This window comes from Pyxicephalus adspersus, chromosome 4, assembly GCF_032062135.1.
Source record: "Pyxicephalus adspersus chromosome 4, UCB_Pads_2.0, whole genome shotgun sequence".
NCBI classification, from domain to species: domain Eukaryota; kingdom Metazoa; phylum Chordata; class Amphibia; order Anura; family Pyxicephalidae; genus Pyxicephalus; species Pyxicephalus adspersus.
This window is the reverse complement of record NC_092861.1, coordinates 140570040-140587434: the sequence shown is the minus strand read 5'-3', so window position 1 is coordinate 140587434 and position 17395 is coordinate 140570040. Positions and strand designations below refer to the sequence as shown.

At 40.6% G+C, this 17395-nt stretch overlaps 1 protein-coding gene across 2 annotated transcripts in view; it reads right to left on the bottom strand.

Moving 5' to 3' along the window:
* UBR2 (ubiquitin protein ligase E3 component n-recognin 2) overlaps positions 1 to 15385 on the bottom strand; it is a 48875-nt gene extending 33490 nt beyond the window's left edge. For both annotated transcript variants that reach the window (XM_072409804.1, XM_072409803.1), the window contains exons 1-9: positions 15263 to 15385; positions 9791 to 10050; positions 5415 to 5493; positions 3862 to 3972; positions 2453 to 2583; positions 2028 to 2169; positions 1843 to 1905; positions 1528 to 1648; positions 1027 to 1134 (exon numbers count right to left, since the gene is read on the bottom strand). In XM_072409804.1, the coding sequence (XP_072265905.1) occupies positions 1027 to 1134; positions 1528 to 1648; positions 1843 to 1905; positions 2028 to 2169; positions 2453 to 2583; positions 3862 to 3972; positions 5415 to 5493; positions 9791 to 10050; positions 15263 to 15343 (1096 nt within the window). In that variant the 5' untranslated portion in view covers positions 15344 to 15385. The remainder of the gene's footprint in view (positions 1 to 1026; positions 1135 to 1527; positions 1649 to 1842; positions 1906 to 2027; positions 2170 to 2452; positions 2584 to 3861; positions 3973 to 5414; positions 5494 to 9790; positions 10051 to 15262) is intronic.
* Positions 15386 to 17395: the final 2010 nt, after the last annotated feature.

Sequence of the window (17395 nt, the reverse complement as noted above, 5' to 3'; positions counted from 1 at the left end):
AAAGATATACACATATATACATTCTAGAATTAGTATATATATATATATATATTAATATAAATAAAAAAACATTATATTTTGTAGCCTCCATATTTTTAAAGATACTCTGTAAGGAGTGGAAACATAACACAAAAAACACTAGATCGTTTACTTTGGCATCTTCCCATTTTTATAGTACAAACAAAATAACTTTGGGGGTGAAAAAAAGTATATCCTTTTTAAATTAAATTCAGTATTCGGTCATTGAGAGTGGGCTGGGTTTATAGGAAACAAAACCTTGCTTGTAGTGTAATGTCTGCATTATATAGGCAGATATACTATATGGCCAAATGTTTGAGAAACCCTGACAACCATACCTATACATAGTTGGATATTTCATTCTACACCATTGACAAATGCCCTCCTTTGCAGCTATGGCACACTACACTCTTCTGGGAAGGCTTTGCACAAAACTAGTGTGTTTGAGGCCATTTGCAAGGTCAGAATGCTAAATGAGAAGACCTAGTTTGCAATCAATTGGTTTATTTGTGTTGAGATCAGGGCTCCGATTAGGTTTTATAGGACACAATTCTTATCCTGCCTGTTAAGGTACGTACACACTTCCAATGGTTCTGGACCGAAATCGGACGAGAATCTGAGGTGTGTACAGCGCGCGTCGTTCATTGTCCGAACGACCGTCCTGGCAAATCCACGGAAAATGAACGATTGTGATACAAGTGAAGGGGAGAGCATGCAGCGGGGTGCCGTTCTGTCACTCTCCCCCTCCCCTCTGCATAGAGCAGAATGGTGCTGTTTGTACAGCACTTGTTCATGCATCGTGCAATAATAGTCGTTGGAAAGGATCGTGAAAGATCCTTTCCAACCACTATTATTGCACATGTGTACGTGACTTTACCCCCTGCACACATTTAGACTTCCTTACAATTCAACATATTTTATTGTACTTTTTAACAATAGCATAATTCCACAACTTAAGTAATAATCAGTAATCTAAAACGAGATAAAAGAATATTTGTAAAATACTACCTTTCCATAATAAGGAATCACACAGCATTAATCTGTCAACGAGAGAGGTGCTATCACCATGTAGGCCTTCTTGTAAACCAACTTGACACAAGATTCTTCTTAGTCCATCTAGAGAGATATGAATTTAACTGTAAGGTCATTTTTAAAAACACATTCGCTTATTTTTAGTCAATCATCAAATACCATCTTGCTCTAATTACTCTTGAAGTAAAGCTTTACCCTTCGGTAATGAAAAAGTTATGTAGAACATAAAAATTTTAATGGGAGATAAAAGTTGGGTGTCTTTTAAAACTTTAGAGATAATGAATGAATCAGCCCAGATCAATCAGCAAAGTATATCCAATGATATACATCCCCTTACCACCTCTCCAAGTCGGTGGGTAAATGGGGAACTTCTGACCTACAGGACAGTGCTCAGTCAGTGAACACTGTCACTGTCACATACAGGTAGAGATGTCATTCACCCAGCTGACAAGCTTTCAAAATGCACTGAAAACATACCTGAATAGCCAATGATCTGTCCCAGCCAGCTGAGGATTCGGAGTCCAAATGTCTGGTGTGCCACAACACTAGCGTGCATGACATGTACTTTAAGAGGTTTAGTCTGACGGCTTGTGTTCCTCTGAAAAGTATTAAGAATAATGGTTCAGTATAAAAAAGCAGAAGTAAAAATGCTTCTGATTGTACCCCAAGACCTGTATGAGCAATAGTAGCCCCACTGCAAAAAAAAAAAATATATATATTATATATATATATATTTTTTTTTTTTTCACTGGAGTTCGAATTTAATACAAAAATGAAGTATATAACACTCACCACGATGATTGACTTGGCTCGGTTGCAGCTCTTAAAATTCCCGTACAGCACAGATCTTCTCCCCTGCAAGACAGAAGAAATAAATTATTTTTTTGTTAAAAAATGCATTTATCTATCGCATACAATTCTTAATAAAATGTTTAACCAAAATACACAAAAAAAAAATAAATTAAAAAAAAACTCACATCTCGGTCAACGGTGGTTGCAAAACTAATAGCTTCTTTCTGGGTGCAGTTGACAGCCTTCTGCAGAGTGTAGATCACTTGTTCGTAGGTATGAACTTCATCATTAAACAGCATGCAGAAATGTCTGTCCTCATCATCCTTGCTGGAAGAAAAATACAAAATGCAAAATACTAAATCCCAACAGCGGTTTGCAAGTGCATAGCAAACAAAGAACTATTTCTAGCTACTGATATACAAAGCACTTTCCAGTTTGACAGGATTTGTGCGATTAAATACATATTAATATGCATCTAATTTGACCGGGTGCTTTTAAAGTATTATTTGCGTGTGGAGCAAACTTTCTTTCTAGAAAAGCTTCATCCTTTAAAAGAACAGTACACAACTATAACACAGATAGGTATTGGAAGACATGACTTTGTACTTACTCGTACGCCAGAAAAGTAGGCAGTTCATGATCCGTATCCCATGTGAGTATATCAGCGGTATATTGAAACATAAGGGCAAAAATATTGTAAGCTCTTGCCACTATTTCCCTTGGTAACAGAACAACAGGATCCTGGGATAAAGCCAAATTTAAAAAGTCAGTGCAAACTATACCAGATTTAGTGCATGGAATGTATTACTGCAATATAATGTAGAGGATTACAAAGGTAGGTACTTGTGTCCCTCAATTAAGAAAAAAGATTTTACAGCAAATTCTGACAATTTACTGAAATACTTTAGGACTATAGGTTTTGTTGATGGTCAGTCCGAGTTTTTAGAGATGGTGAGGAGGCTGTACTTTGATGAGGGGAAAAGAACAAAGAGGCAATCTGTCGTCTTAAGAAACAAGCAACAAACAAAACAAGGTAATAAGTTTGTTTTCCCCACCTTTTAGAAATTTTTCACAAATAATGTTATAAAAAACAAAGATATGCTTAAAGTAGGAGGGGCTATGCTGGGTTGTCCAATTTTTGGGTTACTTTTGTCCAAATCCTCCTGAATGAGGCAGCAATACCCAACTGTATGTACTTCATGAATTTCATTAGGGATATGACAACAGAGGGTACAGAGTTAATACTAATATATATTATTTATTCAGTGTTCAACACAGAATTTTTTTTCTAACCGAGTGGAAATAAATTCTAGGTTATCAGTAACCACCCATAAAGTGTCAGACTAAAAGGGGCTCGGAAGAAAACCGTTATTTTACACCATCTGGCACCTCAAGATCAATTATTTTACACTAAAAGAATCCTTCAATGAAGAAACACAATGCAGATTGGAAGAGCAAAGATGAAAAAATAGAAATGATCTTCAAAACTAACAACTTGCAATGGTCAGACTTAAGACAAATAATACCTAAAATGGACAAATAGCAATTAAGACAGAAACAAGTATTGACATCTTTGAACTTTTGGGTGAAGAATTCTAGGATGAAGTGGACAGCAGAGAAACAAACAAATGGACCCTTCAACAAATGAAACTGTTTTACTATATATACATACATATATATATATATATATACACACACACACATATATATATATATATATATATTTATTCACAGTGTTCAATCAAAAAATTTTTTTAAGCCGGGTGGGAAGAAATTGTAGGCGGGTTGCAGCCCCTGTATTGTGACCTAATACCTTTAGTAACCACCTAAAAACAGCCAGGAAGATGCAAAAAAGACTACAAAAGTCTCAGGTATAACGGCATTAATATGGGAAATAAACTGAAATTTAACACAATGCAAACACACTCCCCGTTCCCCTAGTTTTTGCAATCATTTGTTCTTTCAGCACTAAACTAGAAGATGATAGGAGCTTCTGGTTTATGTGTTTTATCTTATTACCTCAGACTCTTTTTCAGAGATGTGCATACCATGCTTCTGGCAGCATGGACCTTCCTTCCAAGCTTCAGCATCCCCACAGTCACAGAAGCCTCCACCTCCGGATGTGGTCATCTAAAACAAGTTAAGAAAATTAGGCGCTTGTATTAGGATTTTCACTTGCATTGATCAACAGTCAAGCAAATAACATTTTCATAAGGAGTTCAGTGATGGCAGCCTAGGTATTTTCTCAGGGAAATTTCCCCTTAAATAAAGACTTATCTATATATGCGTGCATTTGCATGTCCCCCAGGTTCAAGTGCTCATCATACAAGCTGGGGGTTCATTCCTTTACATTGAGGGACGATGATAAAGAGACAAAATTAAATCCCAGCATTTTCTGACATTTTCTGTACTGTATCATTATTACTCGCAGCACACACAATTTTGTTAAAATTATTTCAGGACTTCGCCCACTCCTGGCAGCCTATTTTTAGAGAAGCAGTGATCAGGTAACAGATTGACACCAAGTTCACTTATCTTTAGTGCAAGATTTATAAAGGGTGATCTGATTCTGAATGGCTGCAACCCCTGATCTGATCATCGTATTTCTCTAAAAGGGATCCATTCACTTGAAGTGATAGCTAAATTTGTGGGAAGTGGTGGACATATTCCATTGATGCCGTGTACATTACTTTTCAAAGGACGTGATAGCTTCAAAAGGAATATTAAGGTGTTTGATACAGACACAGATCCCCACTGTAAACCCTTTGATAGTAAAGAGCGCCATATGAGCAGTAAAGTCACTTTTATTGCCACTTTATAAATATACCGACAAAAGTCAATAGTAAAAATTCATTGGAAAAGCATAACTTACTTTTTTTTTTTAACCTTTGTCTATGCTGACGATTCAGATTATATATATATTAGCTGAATCGTCTATATATTATAGCTAATAGCACACAGCCTGTTCTAAGGGAACAATGTTTAGTCACTGTTCTAAACCTACCAAGAAGCAGCATTTCCTCCCTAGGACATTATTATTATACAGTATTTGTATAGCGCCAACATATTACACAGCGTTGTACAAAGTTCGTAGTCATGTCACTAGCTGTCCCTCAAAGGAGCACACAATCTAATGTCCCTACCTCAGTCATAGGTCTTTAATACAATTCAAGATCAATTCTGGGGGGAAGCCAATTACCTAACAGCATGTTTTTAGAATGTGGGAGCAAACCCATGCAAACACAGGGAGAACCTGCAAAGTCCATGCAGATAATGTCCTGGTTGGGATTCAAAACTGAGACCCAGCGTGAGCCACCGTGAGCCCATGATATTTGTTGGGTCCAAAGAACACCAGCCCTCTTGACATCCACATAGGATAAGGGGGGGATTTTATAATCCAAACACTTCCTGATAACATTGGATATACACAGGACAGCACTAGGTCTCTGGCTAGATCAACAGGTTTTTTTGTACGTATTTACCAAGCAACAGGGAGCAAATAACAGAAGTTGATTGTGAAAGTTTACAATATATTTCCCTGGCAAATGAATAAAACAATCAAAATGACTTACCCTATAACGATGTTCCTTGTGAATACTGCCCAGGAAACACTCCATGCACAGGACACATGTTGGGTCAACTGCACAGTCTCTGAAAAACAAAAACAGAAAGGCAGAAAGACATGAATAGAGTCATATAATATATGGCACAATCACTACAGTATTGGCAAATCGGGGAACTTCACACATAACAACACTGGACACATGGGTAGAGCTCAGTCTATTACAGCAAAATGACCAAAAGGGCAGGAGTTGAGGTAGCCAAAAACTAAAAAGGTAAAAATTACACAGCAAAAAGTAAAGGTATGTTTGGCATCCTGTATCCATCGACCTGTCATGTGGTTTGACAAGTAACCTCTGATTGGGCATGTGGGATATTTTAGTTGTGGAGCACAACTAATACCAGCAAATACCAAATAGCAGCACCAGGAAAGTTATTCCTCTTCAAAAAGAATTATTAATTTCATTATTATGTCCCTTCCTTTACATTTACTCTTTACAGCATTTAAAAATTATTTCTTCCACACTAAAAATAAGCCACTTACTGACAACAAACATCTCTTTGTTAGCAGTGAACACAAGGCACACAAATTAAATATATCTCTCAATATCCACAAAGGGTTTAATAAATCCATTGTGTGCTTTTAGTGCCTTTAAAACCCCACATATTACATTGTAAAAGTAGCAATGACAAACTTTGCTACACATAGCTTGTGCAGAAAGCAGAGCTGTAGGTGTAGCTAAGCAGGTCCATCCACTACAAATATAAAGGGGCAGATACATAACCAGTTACCTTGAAAAATAAGAGAAAGCTGTAGTGACCGGTCTTTATTAAAGAAAACTCCACACAGAGGCAAAGTACAGGAGCTTGTATATGTTGAATTACTGCCCATATGTCAAATCCCTCCACAATTTTTTTTCCTTGCTTACCTTTCTGGCCTGGTAGAAAAATACCCCCCTAGCCGTTGTTCGCTCCTCCAATGACTTCCTCACTCATAACCTTGTCACATTCATGGCTCCAAGACTTTTCTAGAGCTGCCCCGACTCTCTGATCTTCCTCGTCCTATTCAGCTTGCTCCTATTTTCTGCTCATTTAAAGGAGCACGCAAAACCCAACGCTTCAACCTCACCTACCCGTCTTCGTCTGTCTCCTAAACCCTCACTAATCAACCACCATTCCATATGCCCCCTCCTATTGTATGATACTTCCCCCAACTCTTAGATTGTAAGTTCTTTGAGGCAGGGTCCTCTCCTTTTCCTGTGTCACCATCTGTAATTTTCACCCCCTATGTACAGCGCTGTGTAATATGTTGGCGCTATAAAAATCCTCTATAATAACAATAATAATTTGTAGAAGAAATGCACAAAAGTCTCCAAGATTTAATTAGCAACACAAATAGCACAAATGCAGCTTTATTTATGTAGAGAAACCTTTCTGCAATAGTTTTTGAGAAGGGCACTGTATGCCAACATATTCTGACCATAATAGGCATGCAGGCCTGGGATTTGACATTTTTGGAATACACTAGAAACTTCAGAAACCAGTGTTTAAGTCCATATTATTTACCAACAGTTGTTTAAGCCCATCGCTTGGCAAAATCCATAAATTGCCAACCCTTCCCTTTCATAGGATTACACTTTATGAAAAAACCTAAGCTAATATTGTCCCGTACCCTTACAGTGATGTTTCCATGTCAGGTCAAATGGGCTCCAAGGGGTCACTGCCAGGCAATGTAGCCAACCCATGGGCAAGACAAATGTAATAGGATAAGTTCTGAAACAACACAAGGAGACCTCAAGCCGAGATGTAAATTAGGTACGATGAGAAATACAAGGATAACAAAAATATCAACCCGTGGTGTTGTAGCAACCTTTACTCATTCATTAAATGGCAATTGGTAAAACAAAATAGTATATAAACAGTGGCAAACAATACTAAATGAAACAACAATGTCTAACTTTAAAATAAAGATGAAAGGCCAAATTATATATATTATACACACTTTTTTTTACCATGATCAGTTCAGTTGAGAATACTTTTAAGCAGCCATAACAGAGCTGGGCAGTAAATCTGGAAAGTCCAATGCGGTGAACTGGCTGAGAGTGTGAAACAAGGGCACAGAAGGTAACCGGATCTCTAGAGTATCTATTTTTGGGGGATGCTACTCTCAAGATGCTCAGGGCTAGATAAGGTGATGTTACGGGAACAGTGGGGAGCAGTTGCTTTCTCGTTTCACAGTAAACGAGGTCAAGTTTTGTGTTGCCTGTTGTCTGTTTCCTGTTTGCAGTTAAGTCAGCCCAGGTTCAGTGTTTTTCTCACTTTTCACATTTGCCACATCTGCAGATCTTCATTTTCTTACAAATCGGTGACCTTTATTCTCCTTTTCTCATATTTGTTCACTTAACTGCGTTCTTCTGATACTGGACGCTTCATCAATACTAGCCGATCAGAAACCAGATAATGTAGACACAGGAGCCTCTATACAAATAGAAGGAACTTGGGACTGGTACAGTCATGCATAGTACTGCTTACAGGCACCGCTGAGGACAGGCGGCACATGACAATCACACCAAGACACAGCCTAGCTTCCTTACACTTTATCAATATAGCTCTGGGACACTAACCCATCCTACACCATTAAAGAGAAACTAAAGTTTAACTTTTAAAAATGCACGATCATGCAAGCCATTATTGCAGAAAGGGACAGGAGATGTCCCTTCTGCAGAAATCCCTCCTAACTGCCTCCCCTACCTTGCTCCATGAAACTGTCCAAAAAAGCAGAGCTGTGTATGCTCAGCTTTATTAGTCAGGATAGCCAGCCACCCCGGCTTCCTGGGACTGAATGAATGTCATCCCATCCCAGTCAATTAAGATGGCCTAATCTCGAAAGGAGAGAAGGAAGATGTCAGCACCCTGTGACAGAACGAGCAAAGGAGAGTATAGCGGGTTTAGTTCCACTTTAAATTAGTAATCTGATTGCATCCTCTTTTCATTACCTGCTTGTAAATTAGGTTTACTCAACCTAGAGTGTTCTCCACGGACTCATTTACCTGGGTGCACCACCCAGCACTTTTGAGAAACCACCCGGATGTTTTTGGTTGGTTGCTGATAAGTTAGGTCACAAAACAGGGCCTACCACCCACCAACAATTACTTAAAACCAACAATTACCTAAAAAATGTCTGGGTTGAACACTGCCCTAGATTTCCTGCCATTGATAAAACATTAGGGCTTCTGCATGTGAAAAAGTTAGTAATAAGGTTTAAAGGGTTTAAACTAATCTTTCCTGGGAGGTTTAAAAATAAAACCTGTAGAAGAAGAGGATGGTGTCAAAAATTAAAACCTACCCACACCACATGTGAGGAACACTGTAAAATCTGGCCACAACAAAGAAAAAAAGAACACAAAACCTGAAACTAGTATAAATAGAAGTTCCACTAGCAGTGCCCTATAAATGTTTAAACCTCCCTGCCTGGTTATTTCTTGCAGAGCTCAGGTAGTAATTTCTCTCCATTACATTCAATGGCTTTAAATAGTAACCTAGTATCTGGACACTGTTGGCCTGATTTATTAAAGCCTTCCAAGGCTGGAGAGGATGCACTTTCATCGATGAAGCTGGGGATTCAGCAAATTTGGAATAGATTTCTTCAAAATAATTTGTAATTAGTTAGCAAATGTTTTAAAATCCTGGACCAGATTCATTCCAAGTTTGCTGGATCACCCAGCTTCACTGATTACAGTGCATCCACTCCAGCCTTGGAGAGCTTTAATAAATCAGGTCAACTCCGACTCTGTCTGGCAGCCCCTAAATTTCTATTCATGTATTCATATATGCAGTGACAAGACAACCAGTGCCAAAAGTCACAGTGCCCAGCAGGGGACATACTATCAGACACACTCAGACATATGAGACAACATTGGCACCAAGAGCTCGGAGAACAACATATACAACCAATATGTATTTATTCTGTTATTTTTTACAGCTACTTCAGATTTTTTTTTATACTACTGACAAGGTCATAGACAATGGATTTTCTTCAGTGTTTGCTATACCAAAGATAAGTAAAAGGCTAAAAATAAACTATATCACTTGCACTGCTGCATCTAAATAAAACAAACATAATAAAATAGGTCTCTGGGATGTGCTCAGTGTGTTTTCTGATGTTCTCAAAAATAGTTGATACACATTTAAGGTCAGTTAGGGGGTAAGGGTCTGGAACATATATGCAGTCTTACAATTGAACCACAAGATCTGATTTAAGGGTGGAGCAGAAATGTTATGAATTCTGTACCGTGTTTCCCCGAAAAAAAAAAAAAAAAAAAAAAAGCTAAGTTTAGTTTTATAGACAATAGACAATTTAAAAAGTAAAATGAAACACAGAACCCACCTGCAGGAGTAAGTTGGTTCACCCACTTTAAAAACACGACCACAGAGCTGGGAGGGTTTATTTGCCTGTTCCAACTTGCTGAAACCAATAGCAGGGTCCTCTCCACAAATGTACCACTCCAAAGGTCCCAGGAGGACATGCTGTGCTAGCATTTCTTCACGATCAGGAACTGGGTCTGCCTGTCGGCAGTATATTAGAGGGACATAGTAGGCAAGGTGCTGGTAGACATCATTTGGAAAATTTATTGATTTGACCCATTTCTATAGGGAACACAAAAAAGGAAATTAAAATGAAGCTTGCAGATCTTTGTTTCCTGGTTCATACCATACCACAGTGTTTATCGACCTTTTAACATGGGAAAACCCCTTGAAATAACTTTCAGATCTTTAGAAAACCCTCCTATAATTGCTATATCCACAGCTCACAGTATATTAGTGTGGTGGTCAGTGGAAGGAATGCCTCCTAAATTGCTGGCCATTGGGAAGAATGTCATCCATAGACAAAAAAAAATCCGGTAAACTGACCTGAGAGTCGCAAGCTGCTCATCGGTTACCTCCCTGGCGGTATGAATAATGATATTTTTAAATGTAAAAGCAGTACATTTAAAAATACTCATTGTTTTAAGTTTCCCACCTACCTGCCCAAGGGTCCTGCCCTCCAGCCTAAGGCTCTCAGGCCTCGCATCCCCAAGGTTCACATGCTGGCAGCTGTGTAGCCTGGCAATGCCAGTGGAAGCGGATACCAGGCAGGACACCACGAGCACCACTGGAGGACACCACGGACACCACTGGAGGTTCCCACATTCCAGGTAGGAGGAGTTTTAAACTCCGTGTGTGGCTCGTGGTTATAGCTTTTGGCACTGAAAATTACCTCCGAGCCACACTCGGGAATACCGCCAGGGTGGTTAAGGAACCCCCCTAGCAACCTCCGGATGAGACCTGGTTGAGAAATATTGCCCTACCAGCTATGAAACATACTGATGTGGAGTGGTCACACATTGGTCCAAATCCTTTTTTAATGTGATTCTTAAAGAAGGCTTGGCCAACATAATGACTATGTAAGACTGCTGCAGGGCAAGAGACAGCATGGTTGTGAGACAAGAGACCCCCCCCCCATGAAGCATGGTTGTGAAGCAAGTAGTGGTCACAGGGGTCAAAAGTAAAAAAAAAAAAAAAAAAACAGACCAGAGTGGCATTGTTGCTGGCTTTTTAATGTTAATGCTAAGTTCTAGATTTTGGAAAAAATCTTTCATGGCCACTGCTACGGTGGAAACCTCTTTCAAGGGAAAATTGTAATAATAATAATTTTAAAAAAAGGCTATGTATCCTCTCCTCCTCCTGTGTCACTGTCTGTCATTTGCAACCCCCATTTAACGTACAGCGCTGCATAATATGTTGGTGCTATATAAATATGGTTTATTATTATAACAATATCCTGAGCCAGACAACTGCATTTTGATAGGCAAGTCAAGGCAATCTTCATATTTCCTCATTACATGTTTTCTTTAGGGCTCGTGTCATTGGGCTCTATCTAGTGAACAGCAAAAACAGATTTCTTCATTTAGGTTGAATTTCAAAATAGTTTGAGAGTGCACTGGCCTGTGGATTCATGGGAAATCTTTCAATGGGTTAACCTATTCTGGATTACAACTGTCTAAAAGTAGACATCCCCTGTATGTCTCAGGTAGTGAAGGGATATCTCTGCAAGTATACAAATACAAGTAAACAAATAAACTTTTAGAGGTCAAATTGTTTACCTACTCTGCAAGTGTTAATATATAATGCTGTGTAATAAATGTACAGTGTTGCAACATACGATTGCATCATTCCAATTTATGGGAATTCAACACCTGAATGTTTACTAGATTTACTTTGGAGTCTACAAGTACATATACAGTAAATCAACACAAACCAATATTAAACACTATTACCTAAAGGTACATTTTGCTTACAATGTAGCAGGGCACCCCGGGGGTTATTTATGATGGGCGAGAGACACATATTAGCCTTTTGGCTGACAGAGCTACTTTTATTTTTTTACCTTTAATATTACACAATATTTATATAGCACCGACATTACGTAGCGCTGTACAAAGTCCATAGTCATGTCACTAACTGTCCCTCAAAGGGGCTCACACTTTAACCTCCCTTGCAGTATGAATACTAAGTAGTTTAAATGTAAAAGTGGTACATTTAAAAATACTTCGTATTTTAAATTTCCCGCCTCCGAGCCTAGCACTCGCAAGCAGATGCCCAACGTTCACAGGTCGGGGATACAGATGCCGGCCAGGTTACACAGATGGAGGAATGCCGCAGCAATGTGGGAACCAGGTATGACTTTTAAACTCCCTGGCAATTCCACTCCGAGTCTGGGTCGGGGTTATTGCTTTTGGTATGGAAAATTCACCAGAGCCACACTCGGGAATACCGCCAGGGAGGTTAATGTCCCTACCATAGTCAATTTTGGGGGGGGGGGGGAGCCAATTTACCTAACTGCAAGTTTTTGGAATGTGAGAGGAAACCGGAGTACGTAGAGGAAATCCATGCAAACATGGGGATAATCTGCAAACTCCATGCAGAACCTGGGACCTAGCACTGCAAAGGCCAAAGCGATAACCTCTGAGTCACTGTTGTCCTTATGTTAAAATGCACATTTTTTCACATGAACTAGGCAAAAAGTGGCCATTCTAGAACAAACAGAGGTAAGAATTATTATGAACAATCAACAATGCAATATATTGTTCTCCCGAATAGCTTTTAGCTGGGTGCACTATTCGGCTTTTGTCAGTAACCACTCGGCTGTTTGTGGATGGTTACTGAAAAGTTAGTTCACATTACAGAAAACACCACCCGCCTACAATTTCTTCCCATCCAGCCTAAAATTCTGGGATGAACACTGCAATAGTGTATATATCTGATGCTGGCAGGGAAAGAGGGGACAGGGAGGGATAGGGGTCAGTGGTGGCTGTGTGCTGGGTATCTGGGGTGGAAGGGATTGAGGTCCATGGCAGGTAAGCATTTAGCTGGGGAGCGGTAGATGTATGCCATTTCAAGGTAAAGATTGTAACGATATTCAACAAACATCAGAAGATTCTCGCTGGAACTGATCTTTTGTGATCATTTCAAGTGTCAGATGAATGAACGAGCGTAGTTTTTTGAGTGAGGATCTTCTGGTGCATGGTGAGGGAAGTTTGTATTGCTTGCGGTCAGGGATAGAGGTTGGTTAGGAATTTTTGTGTCCTTTCTTCACATACGTTCAATAACCCAGAATAAAACACCTGCATGCCTGATCAGCCTTTATAGCAGGAGGCAGTGCTGCTTTACTTCCTTGTGCAGGGGGTGACTGGTCTCGTCTCCGCCCCCTCCTGCGAGGACCTGGCTGGCCCCTCCCACAGCTCTGATCAACCCGAGCATCTTTGTCACTCATATCTGAGTTTGCAAAAGGCAAACGACTCACGCAAAGCAAATGTATATCCTTGGAGGTTATGCTGTGGTTTTCTCATAATATTTTGTAAAATAATATTTTTTTTTTTTACTTCTGAAAAATGTACAGCCAGCACCCAGCTTATGAATACGTTATGATTGCTGGGAACAGAAAGTGGCATCCTCTACCAACATCCTCCTCTAACAAATGCCAGGCAGTGCATGGAGGAACGGATACAGAATTCAGGGACACAGCATGTATCATATGCAATGAAGGGTGGAGAAATATTTAAAGCTCTGTCAGGCTTTTACTGCTGGCTAAGTACCATCAGGGAGATTCACCCCGGTTATGGTGACCACCATTGGAAATGCTGTGAGTTCTTACAGGAACAAGGAGGGGAGTCTCATTCACTTTTACTTTAATCTCTATATGGGGTTCTGAGAGTAGGAAAGATAGTTCTGAGGGTAGAAAAAGGGGTTCTGAGGGTCAGAAATGTGGTGCTATGTAAGGAAGAGATAGTTAGGGGGTGGATGAGATGCGGTACATAAGACAGACAAGAAAGGGGAGGTGGTGGGCAGTGAAGGTGACACAGTGGAAAGGATAAATGGTACAATGGATATAAGAAGCAGTGGGTAGGACAGGTGGTAATATGGGCAGGAAAGAAGGTGTAGCAAGTGTGTTCAGTAGGTAAATGAGAAGCAGTTTATAAGACAGGTAGTACCAGAGTGGGCAGTAGTGCAGATGCAGTAGGTAGGAAAAACAGCACAGTAAGCAGGAGAAATGGCACCAAATGTAAAAGAGGGGGGGCAGTGAGAAGGACAGATAATAAAATGGGAAGATGACATGGTATAAAATAAGCCAGGTAACAAAGGAGGCAGTGAGTAGAGAAGTTGGGTTCAGTGGGTAGGAAAAGAGGTACAGTAAATATGTTAAAGGTAGTACAAGGACAGGGGGTGCAGTGAGTAGAAAAAGGTTACTACGGGTAGACGAGGAGGGCAGTAAACAGGATAGATGGGACAGTGGGTAGAAGAGGTGAAGTAAATATGACTGGTAATATGGGAAAACAAGGGATGACGTGGGAGCTGGTCCACTGGATAGGAAAGGATGTGCAGTGGGTAGGGCAGATAGAGCAGTGGGTAGGAGAGGAGTTCTAATGAGAAGGGAGGACATTCAATTGGTAGGAGAGGGATGCAGTGAATAGGACAGACAGTGCAGTGGGTAGGGGAAGAGATGTATTGAGTAGGGAGGATGTACAGTAGGTAGGTGAGGCGTGCAGTGAGTAGGACAGATGGTGCAGTGAGTAGGAGAGAAGATGTATTAAGTAGGGAGGATTTACAATTAGTAGAAGAGTGTGTGCAGTGAATAGGACAGACAGTGCAGTGGGTAGATGTATTGAGTAGAGAGGTGGATGTTGAATTAGTAGAACAGATGGTTTGGGGTAGGGAAGGGTGTGCAGTGAATAGGACAGACAGTGCAGTGGGTAGATGTATTGAGTAGGGAGGAGGATGTTGAATTAGTAGAACAGCTGGTTAGGGGGTAGGGAAGGGTGTGCAGTGGGTAGGATGTACAATTGGTAGAAGAGATGGTGAAGTGAGTACAACAGATGGTCAGGGGTAGGGGAGGGTGCGCAGTGGGTAGGAAGGATGTACAATTGGTAGGAAAGGGTGCAGTGAGTACTGAAGATAGTTCAGTGTATAGAAAAGGAGGTCTAGTAAACAAAACAGTTGGTACTGTGAGCATATTGGAGAAGTGGTGAGTAGGAGGATAGCACAGTGGGTAGGGAAGGAGGAACAGATGGTAAGGAAGATGGCACAGTGGGTAGTAGTGTAGGTGCCCGGAGCTGGGTTATGTGCATAGGATAAGATGATGCTGTGTCCAGGCCATGTAGTGCAGTGGGTAGGCACAAGGTGCAGTAAGTAGTACAGGTGACACATAGAGCCTAGGTGTGAGGTAAGTGAGTAGCTAGGGGATCCTTCTAGAAGCTGGCAGTGCACACAGGTTGGCCCCAGGCCGTACATGGGGGCCCCAGCACAAGGTGGTGACACCTACCAGCCCCACATCCTGGGGAGAGCAGGCCAGAATCTCACTGTCAGTCACCGAATCCTCGGCCTCTGGCACCGAGGAAGCCATCTTCGCTGGGCAGGAGACGGACCGGAAGCGGAAACACGTCAGAGCCGACAGACGGCCAATCATAAAGCGGCGCTGGTCGGAGTGCCAGTTTATAACCGAGCTGGGTTACACTGTGGCTGAAGGGGGCAGGCTGGGATGTTTGCTTTTTTAACGGGTGGGAATTTACCCCAGTACAGTATAACATACTGTACACAATGATATGTGAACCTCCATGAAAGCCCTAAGCATGCTGGGACTTGTAGTTCCCAGGTGCAATGTACACATTCAATAATGGAACCGCTACAAGACCCTCTCGTTAAACTCTATGCCTACCCAATGTTTTAGTTTTCCGAATATTTAGGATATAGGTAAAAAAAAAAAATTAAAAAACTCTATTGTTTCCTGTTAGTGTCCCCTACAGGAGATTTCACTTTACTTCCTAACCTGGTGACACAACAGGAAGTCAGGACAATTGTTTACTTAGATGGATGTCACCTGAAAGTGAAGATTTGTACTTACCTTTCCCAATATTTCTTTTTTTTGCTGTTCCTAGTCAGCACACAGACTGCAAAAAAAGCAGAGAGAGATTTTAAATGCATTTCCAGTGACCAAATCACAACCATCAAAGGGAAAAAATTGTATATTACAAATCTCAATCTGTACACCATATTAAAATTTTGATTACACATTAAAATCTAAGCCTTTTTTTGTCCAGCCGTTATAGTTTTTAATGAGTAGGGAAGGAATAGATCCCTTGCAGTGGGGGTATAGCCAGGTATGGTCCCCTGTGAAAAACTGACTTGGGGTCCCTGTGGAGGCCCTTTGTCGCTAATGAGGGCCCGGGGCCCTTGTGCAGCAGAACGCTTTGCACCTCCCTATGTCTGCCCCTTATCCTCCGTGTCCTGGCCCAGACATCACCGTCTTTAGGATAGCACAGCCCTTCTCCTCCTTTTTAATATGGGGGAGTCATTGAAATGAGTTCCAGGTCTACAGGGAATCCTCTGTTATATATTATTATTATTATTATTATTATTAATAATAATAATAATGTGTTTATATAGTGCCAACATATTATGCAGCGCTGTACATTAAATAGGTGTTGCAAATGACAGACTAATACAGACAGTGACACAGGAGGAGGAGAGGACCCTGCCCCGAATAAATTACAATCTAGGAGGTGGAGGAAGTATCACACAATAGATTGTAAGCTCTTCTGGGCAGGGTCCTCTTTCCTCCGGTGTCACTGTCTGTACCTTTCATTTGTAACCCCTATTTAATGTACAGCGCTGCGTAATATGTTGATGTTACATAAATACTGTTTAATAATAATAGGAGGGGGATATGGGATAGCAGGAGCTAGTGAGGGTTTTAGGAGACAGAAGACGATGGGTAGGCAAGTTCGAAAAAAATGGGTTTTACTATATCCACAGCTCACAGTACATTAGTGAGGAGGTCGGTATTATTATTATTATACAGTGTTTGTATATTGCTAACATGTTATGCAGCGCTGTACTAAGTCCATAGTCATGTCACTAGCTGTCCCTCAAGGAGCTCACAATGTAATGTCCCTACCATAGCCATACGTCATTAATACAGTCCAAGGTCAATTTGGGGGGAAGCAAATTAACCTAACTGCATGTTTTTGGAATCTTGGAGGAAATTGGAGTACCCGGATGAAAACCAACACAAACACGGGGAGAACTTGCAAACTCCATGCAGATGGTGTCCCAGCTAAGATTCAAACCTAGGACCTAGCGCTGCAAAGGTCAGAGTGCTAACCACTAAGCCACCATGCTGCCCATGGTAGGGAAAATTCCTCTTACATTGCTGGTCATTGGGAAGAATGTCACCCTTAAACAAAGCCACAAGGATCGTTGGTGTCACTAAAACTGTTTAATGAACCTATGGAGGAGCCCTGGTTGGGAAACACTGATCTAGACCAGAGCTACTTTTTAATTGTTACCATTTCTGTTTCTATCTGAAAATAAAAATCCTGTGTTTTCCTTCTTAGTGACATCTATTACTATGACAGGAAGTGAAGAGAAATTCTTCTCAGCACGCACAACATCTGCT